Source organism: Sinocyclocheilus rhinocerous, unplaced genomic scaffold (genome assembly GCF_001515625.1).
Source record: "Sinocyclocheilus rhinocerous isolate Xijiao unplaced genomic scaffold, SAMN03320098_v1.1 scaffold1066, whole genome shotgun sequence".
Lineage (NCBI taxonomy): Eukaryota > Metazoa > Chordata > Actinopteri > Cypriniformes > Cyprinidae > Sinocyclocheilus > Sinocyclocheilus rhinocerous.
The window spans coordinates 207,261-225,132 of NW_015629516.1; the positions used below are offsets into that span (position 1 = coordinate 207,261).

General features: G+C 37.5%; 1 protein-coding gene across 1 annotated transcript in view; it reads right to left on the reverse strand.

The window, feature by feature from the left end:
* Positions 1 to 17,872, reverse strand: part of LOC107739059 (probable JmjC domain-containing histone demethylation protein 2C) — a gene marked incomplete at its 5' end in the record, with an annotated part of 156,955 nt that overhangs the window by 66,456 nt on the left and 72,627 nt on the right. The window contains one exon of the mRNA XM_016551034.1: positions 4,527 to 4,691. Within this exon, the coding sequence (XP_016406520.1) occupies positions 4,527 to 4,691 (165 nt within the window). The remainder of the gene's footprint in view (positions 1 to 4,526; positions 4,692 to 17,872) is intronic.

The following is a 17,872-nucleotide window of genomic DNA, read 5'->3' on the forward strand; positions in this document are numbered from 1 at the left end:
TAACTCTTTTTAACATCAAGCAATTCTCTGCTATATGCGTCGAACTAAAACTTTGACCTTTTGCAACGTTTTGATTTAAGTAGCCTATTATTAAAATGATTCAGATATCGCACGCCCTTGCGATATGCATATTGCGATATTTACATTTGCGATATTTCGATTATTTCGATATATCGTGCAGACCTAATTATTATGTAATAATAATAACAATAATTATTATATTTCTGTCTTACAGATGATGATGATGATGATGATAATACTCTTCTATTATTGTAAATTTATTATTATTATTATCTCTAAAACAGAAACACTGTATAATAAAAATGAACATAATATGTAAATTCATTATTTTACAAAATTCAAGATAACACCCCATTGCAACATGTTTGCATTTTAGTTGATACTGGATTTTAATTGGTGTGAAATAGTTTTAAGTTAAATGCACATTTAAACAATTTATAATCGATCACTGCTGAGAACTTGTGTTCATTCATATGGTCTTATTCAAACCAAAAAGTGTATTTTCACTAAAAATAGCACAACACAAAAGTTCTCTGTTTCTTGTGGCAAACATTTTTTATAGAGAAATAATCAGTAAGGACTATAGTGAGCACATGGTAAACATTCTCTAGGTCAGTGGTTCTCAACCTTTTTTTCCACCGGGCCGCACTATGGTCCAAGTGCAAGTCTCGCGGGCCGCACGCATATCATTTACATATTACGTCAGCAATACAAACCAACCTGATTTATAATATTATAGCCTAAATATTATAATATATCTAATCGATTACATTCATTGAAATAAATAAATAATTCTACTCCCCATAAATAACACCCAATTGTGTGAACTTCGGCTCGAAAGGAGTAACAGCACAATCATAGGCGGAGTTTCACTTTATGCGTGATGGGGGGGCAAGATGATAATCCACAGCGTTGTTCCTTCTACGGAGTGACTTCATCCCTCGTACACAATGAACGCAGACAGCTTTCACTAAACAAGACAGCAGGGCAGGGGTCTAAGCATTTATCAGCAGTAAAGATCGCCCTTGAGGCTACGAGGCAAGCAGGGCTAAACACAATTAAGCCATCAGAGAGTTGGCCACATCAGTGTGGATGCGTAAAATACAGTGCTGGACAAAGGAGATTTACAGGATGTCGTAAATGCATGACGGCCTTGTGGAGCATGTGCAGGAGGAGCTGTGTCTGTGGAAGAACGAGCATCCACAGTCATCACTAACAATCAGACAGGAAGACTGACAGTTGCAAACAAGTTGCACCACATCTGTCACAATGTGAACTCATCTCAAACAGACAACCAACAGGCACACAAATAAATGGTCTTTTGAATGGTAGTGGATATACCAAAAGTTAGTAATATCACAGTCAATTACGATTCAACAATTTAAAATAATTCATGAGTTTGAACATGATTTGAGTCGTTTTGGCTGAAGAACCACAAATCATTCACAAATGGGACTAAGCTGCATGTTTGTTGTTGCATTCAACTGGGAATAACTGCACAATCCAAAGATGTGTAGGAAACACTGAAAAAACATGGCCAGGTTATATTCAGGTAAAAGATCCAGTGCTCCAATCTGAACACAGGAGAAAACAATCAGGTAGCTCAGGCTGGGGCACATATATCAACAGACCTACAGAGAAGGCCAAAGTGTGCTGCAAAAACAGAGAGAGAGAGAGAGAGGCAGTGCTGAGTAAGGGGATTTGGTGGCAGTAAACTCTCTTCCAATGGCAGTCATAAATAATGGAGCTGTGAAGGCAATTGTGTGCGAGCGAGGGACACAAGAAACTTGAAAGAGGGTAAGACGACAGCAAAATAACAGCTTTCAAAGAAGACCAGAGAACAACACAATCACACAAGGCTTGTGGGTTAATTGCTGTTTGGTCAGGCGTTGAGTAAAGTAATTAGGTTGTTATTAAGCTGTTTGACAACTGTAAAATCCCATCAGAGGCAGAAGAGTGTAAAAAGTAAAGAACGGAGGAAGAATCGATAAAAAAATTGTTTCCGGTTTTAAAAAGCAACACAAAAAGCATGGAGAATTCTAATTCACAATGACAGTGCATGTTTTTTCTGAACATTGGAACATGGTTAACAGACTTGAGTGTAGTTTACTGACTACATCATTATCTCTCTCCAGTTAAATCTCTCAGAAAACAAAGGTTAAATCACAAATTTTGACTAACTCATCCAAAGACAACAGATAATCACACTCCTGGATGCAGATTAGTAAACACGCTGTTCCAGTCGTGCTAAATATGGTAAGAGCTATGACCTAGTTTACCTAGACACTGTGTACAGTACCTGTCAAAGTTTGGAATCATTAAGACTTTTTTTATGTTTTTAAAAAACGTCTTATGCTCATTATAGCTGCAGTTATTTGATCGAAAATTCTAAATAGTATATTATCAAAAAATATTACAATTTAAAATAACTGTTTTTCAATGTTTCAATATATTTTAAAATGTAATTTATTTCTATAATGGCAAAGCTGAATTTTCAGCATCATTACTCCAGTCTTCAGTGTCACATGATCCTATAAGAAATTATTCTAATATGCTGATTTGCTCCTCAATTATTATTACCATTACTGGTGCTCAATTTTTAATAATGATTCTTACTATTATCAATGTTGAAAACTGTTTTTGCTGCATAATATTTTTGTAGAAACTGTGATACGCTAAAACTTTCCACCTACTTCAACGTAAAAACGTAAGTTCAGTTGCTGCCTTAAATTTTTAAGTATAATCAACTTGGTTGTACAAATCATTTAAACTTAAATTACATTAAACTGACTTAAAAATAATTTCATCAAATCATCATCAAAAAGGATTCTTTGGTGAATAGAAAGTTAAAAAGAACAGCATTTATTTGAAATATAAATCTTTTGTTACAATATGGCTTGACTGTCACTTTTGATCTTTTATTTACGCCAGATTTTTGAACAGTGTTTTATAGTTTCCACAAAACATTAAGCAGCTAAAACTGTTTTCAAAACTGATAAGAAATATTTCTTGAACACTAAATCAGCATATCTGAATAATTTCTGGAGGATCATGTGACACTGATAATACACTGGTAATAACTGCTAAAATTTCAGGTTTGCCATTACAGCAATAGATTTTAAAATATATTCAAAGAGAAAACAGTTCTTTTAATTTAATCATTTTTCACAATATTACTGTTTTTACTGATCAAATAAATGCAGACTTTGTGAGCATAAGAAACTTAGTTCAAAGACTTTCTAAAATCGAAATGATTCCAAACATTTGTAGTGTATATACTAGGCTTGCCCCGATAGACGGTGTTGACGGTGATACCGGTGTTAAGCCGCAACACCGGTTACGTCACTTGCCCACCTCGTCACCGACCCCCACCGTTGTTTTGATTTTTTATAGAAATAAAAATAATTTCGTTCATTAAAAGAACATACACTACAATTAATAACGGAACGCGGCTGCTCAGTGCAGCGTGCCGAACGACAGTCGCATCACAGATCAGATTTAATTTCTCCAGTGAGGAGAGTGAGTCGAGCTGACTGACAAGAAGAGTGAGGTGAGGTGAGACAGACATGCGCACGCTGCTTTTACAAGCTATTTAAAAGCGAGGAAAAGAGGGAACGCCCCCGCGGTGATACCGGTATTACCGGTGTTGTCACACGTCGATTAACCGGTGGGAAAATTTCCTCACCGTCACAACCCTAGTATATACCTGCATGTGTAAAGGCAAACTAGTAAACTTAGATTGCATATTTCATGCATTTACAAAACAAAATAATGTTTTAATGAAAATATGTGTCCTTGATATTGTTATTATGAAGTTACCACTTCAACTGTATTGCAAATATAGTCATGCTGTCTGTCGTGCCTAACAACGCCCTTTAGCTTAGACTAAATTCACAATATAACAACCTCTTGTACCTTATAGCTTAATTGAAGTAAAATCCATTTAAAAACACCAGTAATAGAATAGATGTCACACAAGCCTAGCAAATGTCATGCAAAAGAAAAACGTCCTGGTTGCTCAGCAAGGGGCTCACGAGTTTTCAGTGTGGATAAGTGCACCACGACACACATGCTGGGTCGTCGGTCTGTGCATGTGTGGGCGCTATGACAACCGTCCCGTGTGTCATACTTGGATTTCTCTTTGAACTCTTTTATCGTGTGCGCCAGGCCCAGATGGCGCTGTGCTGCTGCTCACGTTACATAATCAAACAGCGTGAGCCATGAAACATTTACAATCTCTTGCTCACTGCCTTTCCGTCTCTTTTAAAGCATGTCAAACACTGTTATTTTCCGTCTTTTCAGCAACCCTTCTAAACAAATAATGATCTTATTGTCAGACGTGAGCCATTGATCTGAGAGACATCCAAACCCCAAATCATCTCAGCAACATAAAAGATCCTGTCGTATTGCCTCCACAGAGCTTTTGTTCCACTTTAAATACTCAACAGCTGCAGCTCAACGCACAGCGCATCTCTGACTCAAAGATCTTGGGAGGAATGACTCACCAGAGCTGGCCACTGGATCTGCTTGGCTTTTGCTCCCTGCAGCTGGGCACCCTCCTTCCTTTTGGCCCAAACCAGCTGATGTTCTAGCAGAAAGATCTGGAAGTCTTCGTATACCTTGACCCACTCACGTTTATCCCACTCGAGGTCGTCAAACTCAACGTACACCTGCAGAAAGAGCAAAGAAAAGGGGTCACGCTCTGAGCACTCGGCCTGTAGAGCCCACGTTAACCTCAAGCTATACAAGGCATACAAGCATAGAAGTGGTGTGGGAACAGTGTTGATGTGGAACATTAAGGACTTTCACATGATTCACATCAAAGTTACCCACTGCACTGAATTTTAATGAGTGAAGCGTCAAGATCCAGCATTAGCCCCGGGCAAGTGTTGTGCCAGATCAAGCTTTGTTCACCATGTTGTAATTGCTATACAATTTCAACTTTGATGTTGTTTGCTGCTGACATTTTGAAGCACAACTAATATTTACCAGACAACTTACATGACTAAATTTAGAGTTGTATGCAAGGCTCAACGCTAATTATTTTTCTATTGGCCAGTGGTTTAGATTTTTACTTGCCCTGACAAAATATTAAATGGCCCCACCATAAAAAATAAATAAATAATAAACAGCTATTATTTCTATAGTTTTTTGACCTATGTAACCTTATATTCTAATAAATAAGGTTGTTACAATACTAACATTTTAGACTGCAGTAAAAAAATGTTCCAACTGCTTACACTTGCTTAAGACGTAAACGACTGTGTTTACGAGGATAGACTAGATGAATCATTCCATTAGTATAGTGCAGGGTTACCAAATAGGACATCACAACTGTATGGGGTTCAAGATTTGATTAAAAACGGATTAAATAATTATACAGAATGTAAAATAAAAAAATAAAGTGGGCTGCACAATAATCATGTAGCTTAGTGTGATTATCATAAATCAATGTCTGCGATTTAATTAAATAACTGTTTAGTTTGATGCGCTGCGTGTTTCAGAGTGAAGTGCAGCACTGTGTTCATTTACATGCGAGCAGCTTATGATCCAGTGTTTTCAGCATCTCAGAGCAACTCGGTTCACAGTAAATGCAGTGAATTCCATCTCTACATGTGCTGAGATTTTAATGTACAACATGGGCTGGGTTTACTTTATTTACACAATTCACATATTTTTTTTTTACTTTCTTTTTTCATTTTTATAATTAAAACATAATAATACAATTATTATTATTATTATTCAGTTTGACTGAATTTCTAAAACTCCAGTGTAAAAGTAATGTGACTGAGACACAGTCACAACTACGAGGTTTAAGTCTACTTTAAAGTCAAGCTATAAAAAAAATTAAATAAAACACTTACTAAAAAGGATTCATTTTTTTATCTATTAAAGGATTATTTCACTTCTGAATTAAAATTTCCTCAATTTTCTTTTGAGAAATTACTTTTTTGTAGAAATTACTACATAAATTACTTTTTAATGCTCGTCTTGTCTAATTCTGCGTGAACTCTGTGCATTCCGGTTCATAAGTTAGGGTATATCGAAAAACTCCCATCTCATTTTCTCCTCCAACTTCAAAATCTTTCTAAATCGCCCTACATCGCTGTTTTACCGTTTTTTGTAAAGGGCGTTTGACCTTCTTTGCACGTTCACTTTGTAAACACTGGGTCGGTACTTCTGCAGCGATGTAGGACGATTTTGAAGTTGGAGGAGAAAATGAGATGGGAGTTTTTCGACCTACCCTAACTGTTTCGAATGGGACTGCACAGAGTACGCATGCGCATTGCAGAGCTACACAAGACAAGCGTTTGAGGTTAAAAAGTATATAATTTTTATTCTTTTTTAGAAAATGACCGATCGTTTCGCTAGCTAAGACCCTTATTCCTCATCTGGGACCATGTAGAACGCTTTGAAGCTGCACTGAAGCTGCAATTTGGACCTTCCACCCAGTGAACCCCACTGAAGTCCACTATATAGTGAAAAACCCTGGAATTAATTTTCCTTAATTTCTTTTCGACTGAAGAAAGAAAGACATGAAAATCTTGGATGACATGGGGGTGAGTAAATTATGAGGAAATTTTAATTCAGAAGTGAACTAATCCTTTAACCTGCATGTCATTTGACCATTAACCAACATCAGATAACCAAGAATAAAATGTGAATATGTCATTAAATTATTGAAATATTAACTTTAAATCTCAAGGGGTACTTCATGTAAAATATTTTCAGCTGGGGTTCAGCTGACAAAAAAGTTTGGGAACTCCTCACAAAGTGTTTATAAAAAAAAATTTTTTTTAAAAAAGCATCTTTCAAACAACAACTTACTGTTACAGAAAACAGTTCAATTACTTTCAGTGTAATTTCACAGCCATAGAACCTCGGTGGCCTTAAATTACCTCATTTTGGTTTGATTTCATGGACAGATGTGGTCACTGCAGACCCACTGAATGTCCAGCCTTCCTCACAGTCACAGCACTAAAACCACATCTCGGCCCCGCTCTTGTCCTCAACTGTGAAACAACCCATGGCCATGTGATTCAAAGCGGAGCTGGTGTGCAGGACATTTGTGTGTTTGTGAGACAGGGAGACAAGAGGGAGAACATGTGTTTGAGCTGCTGGATGTTTTCAACATACGCAGCATGTCGTAACGACAGCATGTTTCTGGCCTGTCAAAGTCTCCTCTTTCTCAGCATGTGTGTGTGTAAGGTGAGTATAGCGTGATAGGCTGGAGAACTGGTTTCCAAAAAATAAGCCTGAGGGTTTGGCACTATTTTTGAGTCTGTATTCAAACTGGAAAAATTGTTCCTCCACTGGACAACATCCATCTGTTGACTAATACGATCCTGCGCTCAACACTTTTAAAGTGTGTACAGAAAGTGCCCAGCTAATGATATGAAATGCACAGAACTAGTGCTGAGAGCTGTGGGAATCATCAGCGTGAGTGAGTCAGCCGAGAGCACATTGCACAACCCCAGTGCTGAGCAACGTGCAGTAACAGGAGCTGGTTTCATTATGTGGATTCATACCAGAAATGATTCACTGACTCTGCCTCTTGTGGTTTTCTCACCATGACTAGGGTTGTAAGGATCTAATGAGTGTGTTTGGAAGAGAAGGAGTGAAGAACAGACCTGTCAGGACAGATTTCACATCTGGACCCCCCTGTTATGTGCAGGCTAAGCTAAAGAAAAAAGACAATTCTAAAGCATTGCTAGAAGCAACGTCCTATTCCACTACCCCATCAACAATAATGTCACAGAGCTGTTTTATAGAGTAACCCAATGACCAATGATTGAATGAAAACAAAACAATTTAACACCAAAACAAAGTGAATGGAGCACAAGTAGCTTGGCACTCGGGCCATTTCTTAAGGGCCTTTTTCACACCAAAAAAGATAACTATTACCATAACTATATTAGCATCCACACCAACACACGATACCTTTGTTTATAATAAGCACATGCTGTCGTTTTTTGTCTCCCGCTCTTATAATCATAAAGAGAAATGTTTATAGTTATAGTTATCGTCCTTGGTGCAAACATCCATATACCGGCCTCAAGACAGACACTCTCCTACAATGCAAGTCTAATGGCGCTTTTCCACTGCATGGTACGGCACGGTACGGCTAGGTACGGTTCACTTTTGGGGGGTTTTCCACTGGGTACAGTACCTGGTACTTTTTTTAGTACCACCTCGGTTGGGGTTCCAAGTGAACCGTACCGTTACCAAAACGTGATGTGTAAACTCTGCTGATCACGGATTGGCCGGAGAGAATCGTCACTACATCTGTTATAACCCAAATCATCAGTCTGATCATTTGAAAATAAATATCACACCTCTCCTCAACAAGACAAACAATTTCAGCTATCATTTAAAGCTGCACCAATATTAAAATCAATTTAAAGCCATATACTATTTTGTCAACAATAAATTAAAAATAAACAACTAAAGGCTAAAATCAGCCATTTTAAATGCTGAAAGTCCATGTTTTTTTTTTTAAAAAAAGCTTTGAGCAGTAGATCACACAAAAAGTAATGTAAAAATAAAAAAACCATTCACAATTAAATATCCATTATCACACAAACAGTCCAAAGCCCAAGTATAAGCAATAGCAATAGTGATGATCAGTGAAATTTAATCCTGGCCAGACTGGGATGTTGACCAGCTTGGATATTGTATTTTCACAATGCATCTCATTTTATTTGGGTTTTTTGTTGAATATCATTACTACAAGATAATTATCTCATATTGTGTAAATCTGCTGACTGCTGCTTCATTATGGATATAGACATTTCAGACAGTTTTCTGGGTACAATTAAAATTTGTACTGCTGGCATGCCAATTCCCATCCCAGCTATTCTTTTTCACCATTTTAGGTGTTTTGGTTGGTCATGTGACCTCATGTGATGCACACATCCTTGCAGAGCACAGCACATGACCTTCCATAACGCCCACATTAACAGAAACAACAGACACTCCCACCTCAGTATCTGTACATCTGGATCAGAACATGAAATGACAGATGTCCTACCCTCTTAAAAAAAAAAAGTTCTTTATTGGCATCTATGGTTCCATGAAGAACCTTTAACATCCAAGGAAACTTTGCATTCCACAAAAAGTTCTTTATAGTGAAAAACGCAAAATGGTTCTTCTATGGCATCCCTGTGAAAACCCCCTTTTGCCACATTTTTAATAATATGTAACTTCAACATTGTTTTTCTGTTAATCAGTCCTATAACCTATAAACCTATTCATTAAAAATCACATATCTTATTGTCACATATCTCCCCACCTCCAAAATGACCAATATAAACATTTGATTAAATAGTCTGTGATGCCCAAAAATGGTTAGTCAGCTTACTACATTTTGAAACACCACCTCCATGTGTGTAGGCATGTAAAGTCCAGCCTTCATTCCTGTAGTGACACACGTGACTAATGGCTTCTCCTCCCCCCTCCCTCCGTCCTGCTGACCCCTCCCTCCCATAATCCCCTTCACAGCAGGGATTTTGGAGGACGGCTTTCCTCATTCGCCCTCTCTCTGTCTTAGAATGAAACATTAACTTCATATTGTGTTTCTGCTGAACCCACCCTCTCAGTTGAGTCTCCGCTGCTGGCTAGATGAAAAATTCACTCTCATTAAAAATTGACATGGGGCAGAGGGCCAGAATGAGTGTGTGTGTGTAGGGCACAGTTACTTCTTATGCTGGTTATTCAGGCAGTGACCTGTAGGCCTGAGGTTCTGGTATTAGTGAGAGGCTGGCATACACCCCTGCCACAAATAGTACTTCAGTAATTAGGGCTGCATATTTCATTGCAATGAAAGCAAAATCACAAGTATGGTGCAATTATCAAATATTAAAAAAAGCTGCAATTTAATTAAATAAATATGGACTGTGTGTTTCAGAGTAAAGTGTGACACTGTGTTTATTGACATCCATACAGCTCATGATCCAGTGTTTTCAGCATGTCAAAGCATTTCGATTCACGGAAAATGCTACTCTACCATAAAGTCATCTATGCGTGTACTCTGAGTTTGGATGTGCATTTGGATATGTTGAGCATTTGGGAATGCAACATGCGCTAACCATCTTCCCAAACTTGTAATGAGACGTGATTATAAAACAGCTGTTGTCAAGAAAAGAGAAGCTTTAAGGGCTCCATGCAGGTTTCTGAGAAAATAAATGCTTAGTGGTTTAGGTTTGAAAATGAAGAAATTAAGCCATAAATATTAGTACTGTAATTTCAATGTTGTACAGTGAAATGTTACAATAGTAATATTTCTATTTTGTTTAATATTTTTCTGTAATAATATTATTATTATTATTATTATTATTATTGTGATATATAATCCCAATTTTGGGCCAAATTGTGCAGCCCTACTAGTAATTGTGAACACACATTCAGACAATCAGATTCAGAGATGGGCGATATAGCTAAAAATAATTATATTTGATATTTTTCAGCCTTATGTATATATCTTAATATTTACAGTATAAACTTGCTCTGAAACAGCTTAAAATGGTTATTTTTATTGAGGAATCATTATTTCTACTAAATTGCCATTACAGTCTATTTACAGATTTATAATTTATATCAGCATACATATTCACTGTACAATATCAGGCATAAGCCATAGACAAACTAAGGGGATGCAGCAGATGAGTGGAAGAATTCGGCTGAAAATAAGCAGAGGGAGGATGGGAAGGCTTCTGGACAGAAGTACAGTACACAGACAGATGGTAAGAGTTCTGCCCCTTCAGCAGGGTGGAAGCCGCCTCACTAACAGTGACTGAGCTTTTCAGATTGATTACCAACCTGAACGGAAAGGAAGCCTCATGTACAAGATTAAAGAACAAATCAAACCTCCCTGCATGCAAGACTAGACTAGTACTACAAATCTCATCATGTCATGCTAATGTTGTGAGTGTGTGTGCGCGCATGTGTATGAATGTTTGTGTAGCAGAAAGTGGATCAGGGCAGGTTATTCTGTCCTTTCTCCATAAATTCCTGTTCCACCTCTCGCTCTGTGGTCACGTGTGCACTGATGCTTCTGTGCCAAAATAAACCGACGTTTCGCAATATTTCAATTACTTCAACAGAGAATCTAAAGTTTAAAATTTAAACTAGTTTAAATGTATTATATTTATTAAAAAATAATATATAAAAAATGTAAAAAAAATAACAATAATAATTATTATTTCTTTACAATGCTACTGAATATGGTTGACACTGTCTATATACAAAAAAGCAACATTAAAGTTGTACATACTTTCAATATTCCAAGTCTTCTGAAGCCATATAATAACTTTCAGTCAGTTCCTCACTAATCTTCTGAAATATTCAAAATGAAATACCAGGTTTGTTGTCCATGAAAACAAACGCCACTGAACAACATGCAGCAAGTTTAAAGGGATCCCTGGGTATTAAGACTTGTATGGCTTAACATAACGTAAATGATGTCTCTTCCTGAAATATGTAGTAGAAGACCCATTAAAGATGTATGTTATTTTAATAATCACATAATTTTATACATATTTTGGACTATGGGGGGCGCCATTATTCTGATGACGTAAAATGGTTGCACTCGGTGAGCTACTGCCGCTACCTGTTGCTAATTTTACCACAACCCAACTCGGAATAGACAACTCGGAAAATAAAATACTGTTATGATGACCACAGCTACTGAAAGAGCTTACAGGTGGAGATGGATAAGCATAGGCTTAAACCAAATGCTGTACCATCGATTTTTCCCCACATGGAGTCTAAACGCCCCGGATCTCGATGAAAATCTGCGCTGAGAAACTCCTCTAGCGGCCACGCGTCATGATTAGCATCGGCATGTTTACAGGATGACATAGCGTTTCTCAGCCGTTTGTAAGCTCTTTCAGTAGCTGTGGTCTACTAAAAGACTCAAAGGCATCAGGACTAAAGTGGAGTGAAAAAAGAAGCGGGTCTTTAGGAAGTTTTATTCGTCCACAGGCATCTTCCCATTCTTTTCTCCTCTTCTTGTGAAGTCTTGCATTTCTTCTCTTGTTGCCCTTCAACTGACAATTACAACCAAAAGTCACACAATGTGATATCGTATCAGTATTTTATTTTCTGAGTTGTGTTGCGGTAAAAAGCCAAAGACTAGAAATAAGCGCCAGTAGCTCACCGAGTGCAACCATTTGACGTCATCGACGCAGAATGTACTGTGCACATAAAATAATGGCTCCCCCCATAGTATTTACAGAAACACAAAAGAAATTTGAGAAGAAATTATTCTCAATCTGGTCAGGGTCATGATAATATAGGATGACATGTTCATAAGTAACTAGTTCTTTCATTTCAATTCCAGGAAGTAAATAGTTTTAGGCCGACAAACACATGACTTAATCTCTAAACCATGTCGATTTTTTAAAATAACATACATCTTTCATGGGGTTTCTACTATATATTTAAATAAGAGACATCATTTACGTTATATTAAGCTATACATGTCTTAACACCCGGGGATCCCTTTAAATATTTACAGAAACACAAAAGAAATTTGAGAAGAAATGATTCTCAATCTGGTCAGGGTCATGATAATATAGGATGACATGTTCATAAGTAACTAGTTCTTTCATTTCAATTCCAGGAAGTAAATAGTTTTAGGCCGACAAACACATGACTTCATCTCTGTTGTGCAACAAATCCTGCAAGATGCCAGAGCTTTTTTTACATTCCACCCCATCTGTTTAACAATAGATGAAAAGGGACAGTGTATAGCTCAAAGCACAAGGATAATGATGCGGGATCAGATTTGATCTGGGATCAGGTTTACTTATCTCTGCAAAACTAATAACTCCATTTTTACAAGAGAAGTGTGAGGAAGAGCACACTCATATAGACTGATCAAAACACATATGATGGCAAACTAAAGCAATACACTCATTAAAATTCCCATGCAGTCTATGAAAGCAGGATGGGTTAACCTGGGATAACAAGCAGAACAAAAGCAGGAAGGGTCTGGAAACGCTGAATACAGTTGACACCTCCCCGTCTCGTATACAGATGGAGGAAGCCACCACACGTGCCTCTTCCATGGCCTACAGAACCGATCGGAGGTCAGGCTCCACATTTAATCTGATTATGGATTCGGTGCCAGCTGTACAAGCAGTGCAGGGATAACGGAGGGTTAACTCAGTATGCAGAACTTACAGACAACACAGACAAAGCAAGACTAGAGAGAGAGAGAGAGAAAGAGAGAGAGAGGAAATGTGACTCCAAAATAGGGCTGCACGATAAATCGCATGCGATGTTTAACGCGCATCTTATCAGTAAAGCCGGTTCTGTAATCAGCGGTAAATCTCCATCACCTGCGTGCTTTCACATTGAGCAGCATTAACTAACCAGAGCCGTTGTTCACTGACGAGCTGCGCAAAAAATTCATGCAGAGCAGGGATGTTATATAACTGCGTTCAGTCAGACGCTCGGGGAGATGAGAGCTGCCTGCCTGGTTGCTGAACCCTGCACTAGATTAGGGTCTGGAAAAGCAGTTAGGCTGGGCCAGGCAAGTCCAGGATCTGACCGGTTTATGTAAGACTATGGAAATGCCCGAAAATGGAAAATAACGAGGCTGCAAAATTCCTTGTTGCTAAACAAGTGCTGGAATGTGGCCATCTGAGTCGTTGAGAGTGTTGTGTAGCACAAGCAAACCCTTGGTGAATAAATCGACTGTATTTTATGGAAAATAAGTCGCACATGACTATAAAAGTCATACTGGGTCAAAATTGCATTACTGAGAGAAAAAACACAGATAAGTCGCATCGATGTATAAGTCACATTTTATTATTATGTTCAGCCATAATGTAAAATACTGGAAAATAAAATGTTTACAAACACTATTAACATTTTGGTTCCCCTCACTCCACAAAAAAAATCAGAACAGGAATGAAAAATGTAAGTATAAAACAAACATAAATTATAATGGCATTCATTATAAACAAAATTTATTATAGCCTAAACAAATTAGGTCAACTACTGAGATTTTTTTGGTTGAGTACACAGACGCAGTGTATTTGGGAGGGGTCTAACAGTTACTGTCAGCATAAAATAAGTTCAAAATCAACAGAGCTATAGCATCAGAAACAATAACTTCAAATGCTGATCTGTGAAAAATGATCTCAGTATAATGCATAATCTCTAAGATAGTTTTGTACAATGAAAGGTTATATTCCCTGCTGAAGGGGTGCACTAGGGTTGGAAATTGAGAAAATTTATTGGAACTGAATTCTTTCTAACATTCAGTTCTATTAATAGTTTGAACATCTGTTTTCCTCTGCCAATGTGGACAGAACGTTGTACTGAAATATGCAGTATGTATCAGAGCCAGTATGCAGTATGTATCAGAGCAACCTGAAACTCTGCCGTTGTCATGACGATCAGTGCATGTTCAATTTTCTGTCTGCTGAGCATGAGAATAAACAAACTGCTTTTAAGCATGTGACTCATCGTCCCTCATAATTAAAAGTCTCTTTAAAAATAAATTTTTTATGATAGCTATATGCCACTTCCTTGCAATAGAAAGATTCAAGAGGCATCCCTCACAAAAATAATATAGCAGTTTTAGGTTTAGCAGCAAAGTAGCCAGATGCAATAAATGTGAATGGGTAATAACATTTCCCCCCCACAAATATTATTATGTATAACACAATTTTATGTATAGAAAATTATGTATAATACAATTTATTTTTGATTGCAGCTCTTTTGTCTGAAATGTAAAATGATGTCATTTCACAATGTTACAGAGGATGAGTGCAATAAGTAGCATTTTACAACCACTGCCCATACTTTTTTCCTTAACATTAAGCTAATGGAATTCATTGATTGCAAACTGCATTGGAACCGCAAGCCTGTGGAATGCACAACAGAACCGCATCTTGACTTTGAAACATGTAGCACTCACATTTATTAAATTAATCACCGCCTTTTGAAGTTTAATAAATCACATTTGACTGTATTGCAATTACTGTTTTTCTGGACCCAAATTTACCATCTTAAAATTGCAATTAAGAATTTTCATCACATTTTCATTAAATGTGACCAAACTTAATTTAAAGACAAGGACCCCCGGGAACCCTGAACTTATGATTCACATACTTTGATTTTAACGTCTATTTATTGCTAAGCAATGTGTCTGATGGAGTCAGGTGGACATCACCCTAAACCAGCCAATTATCAGCAGTCATCAGACAATCCAACAACAATCAAACATGTAGTTTTGCACCTTATTTGTGGAGCAGTTTTGGGGAAATTAATAAAACAAAAATTTTTTTATCGCTACACCTTAAAACCAGCCCAGTGGTAAAGTCATTGTCCTGGACTGAATGAAGTGAACATGCTGAAGCACATGCATGGATCTTTAAGGCGACTGCTCACAGGCATACAAAAAACACAATGAATGTGCAGCCATTACGATATGTAAGAGTTGGTTGCTATGCAACTAACAGCACATAGGCCAGAACGCTCAGTCTTTATCTTTCTCTCCATTCCAGCTTTCTTTCAAAAGGACTATGTCTGCTCTGAACGCCTGGGGAACGTGGCGAGCTGCTGGACTCGCTGTGGGTCAGTGAATTTACTGGACTCATCAGAGAGCAGAGCTGGCTGGGTGGATTATAAAAGAACTCAACTGAAGTGACCCTGTCCAACAGCCAACTGTCACTGATTCACTTTGTGCATGAGAATCAACCCATCACATGGGAAAAAGGATAGTTTAGCCAAAAATGACAACTCTATTTCATATATTCACACTCATGTGGAACACTTAAGAAGAGGCAGGAAGCCAAATGTTGACACTGTTCTTTTCACACTGAAAATCCATTCTCTGCTGCAGTTTTTGTATCTTATTTGTAATTTCACATATTCATACTGGCCAAAAAGTTATGAGACTCGCAAGAGTCACATCATTGACATCAAAACTGGCACGGCAAATCAAGTTTAAATTTAGACATCCATTAATAATTAGTCAGCTCCGGAATAGAGGAAGATTAACTTAACTTAAAAGTGATTGCTCGATGTGCAAGAACCAATGAAATTTGTTCTCACATAAATTTAGTATTTATAGTAAAGATGATGACATCAGATGAATGATTTGGTTAAACAAAGTTTTGTAGCAAGAGGTTCCTGCCAGTTCCTATATTTACTGTAAGTCAAATGAGCCAGATTACTGAGACTCTCACCTTTTGTCTGTAATGGCTCTTGGTGGTCTTCACTCCTGAGTTTCCAACAACAAGAACAAGTGAGGTGTGTTCTTGTGTGTCAAGTACATTCAAATACTATAGAACTACAAAGACGGTTCATCCTATACTTATGAATGGGAGAAACTGCAAAGTTATTGCGTCACTGCAGCGGCCGTTAGAAGCTCCCGTTCACATAGAAACCTGAGGCTTGATCCAGCCAATGAGCATGCGCAGTCATAAGTGTGTTATGATTGCGCATGCGCATTGGCTGATCTAGCCTGAAAAATACGCTTTTTTAACAATTTGAGGATAAGAAACCATTCATGGGGCAGTTAATTTCAGATTGTGTTGCTGATTTGAAATATGTAATTTATTTGTGAGTTCATAGGGCATAGTTTTTGAAATTTGAGGTTACTCTAACTGCAGTCATTTCAGACAACCGCGATTATTGCGCTCCTTTAGCAGCCACAAGAATGCGTACTTCTGAGTATATGGAGCTGCGGTATTGGTCATTTGCCAGCATTGACGATTTAAACCTGACATGACTGGTTGAGTACAAACAACAATTCATTTTCGTTAGTTATTTTGCCTATGGGTCATTAGATCTAGTATTCTGCCCACTTTAAATCAGACACAGAGATAAAGCATTGTGGTAAGATTGCATTTATTTAAATTAATTAGTGAGAGAGAGAGAACAGGAGAGAGAGATTGTGCGTGTGTGAGCTGTGTGTCTCTCTAATAATAGTGAAGTTGTTTATAACTTACAAACAGCGATGTTTCCATCTCGTTGCTGAGAAATATAATGTTGCTTTTCGCAAACATTTTTATTTCTAAAAGTGGAGCAGTGTTGACAAGTTTCTGTGTGCACTGCTCGATCTCTGTGTTCGAGTGACTGAATGCAGCTGTGTGTGTGCGAGTACTTCAGTGAAGGTGGTGCATTCATTTAGAACGTTGATTAAATCAACTTCGGACGGGACACACTAAAAATAGATGAAGAGAGGAGAGAATAGACGCGATAGCAGAAAATACTGTACAGGCACAGCAAGCTCACTGTACACAACTCTCGAAATATTATAAGAAAATTATAAATATATGAATGTATCTTTGAAAGGAACTGGCTGTTTTCAGAAACATGATGTTATTTTGTCCCTCTTAGCTCTGTATAATGCATATTAAAGTAGTGTTTGAAAGCACAGCGCTTCTTTGTTTACAGCGGTAACCAAGGAAACAACAATGTGCATAAATTTTTTTATAACAAATCCATAAAAAAGACAATTGCCATAAAAATCATAAATGTCAATGCCCTAAAACAGACAATTAATCGCCATAATCACAATTATTTCTTAGACAATTAATCGTCAGCCAAATTTCATAATCGTGACAGCCCTAGTGGAGGGACACAAATCTTTCAGGTTTCATAAAAAATATCTTCAGTTGTGTTTTGAAGATTAACAAAAGTCTTATGGATATTTTTTTGGTAAACTATCTCTCTGAGAGAATTGACTAAATGCTAACATCAGAGATGCACGTTTTTATTAGGGATGTGCGGGTCTATTCGACTAGTCGACTAAACGGTACAGCTCCTACTAGTCGACACTGAAAACAATAGTCGATTACACGACAGAAAAAAAAAAAGAAAAACAAAT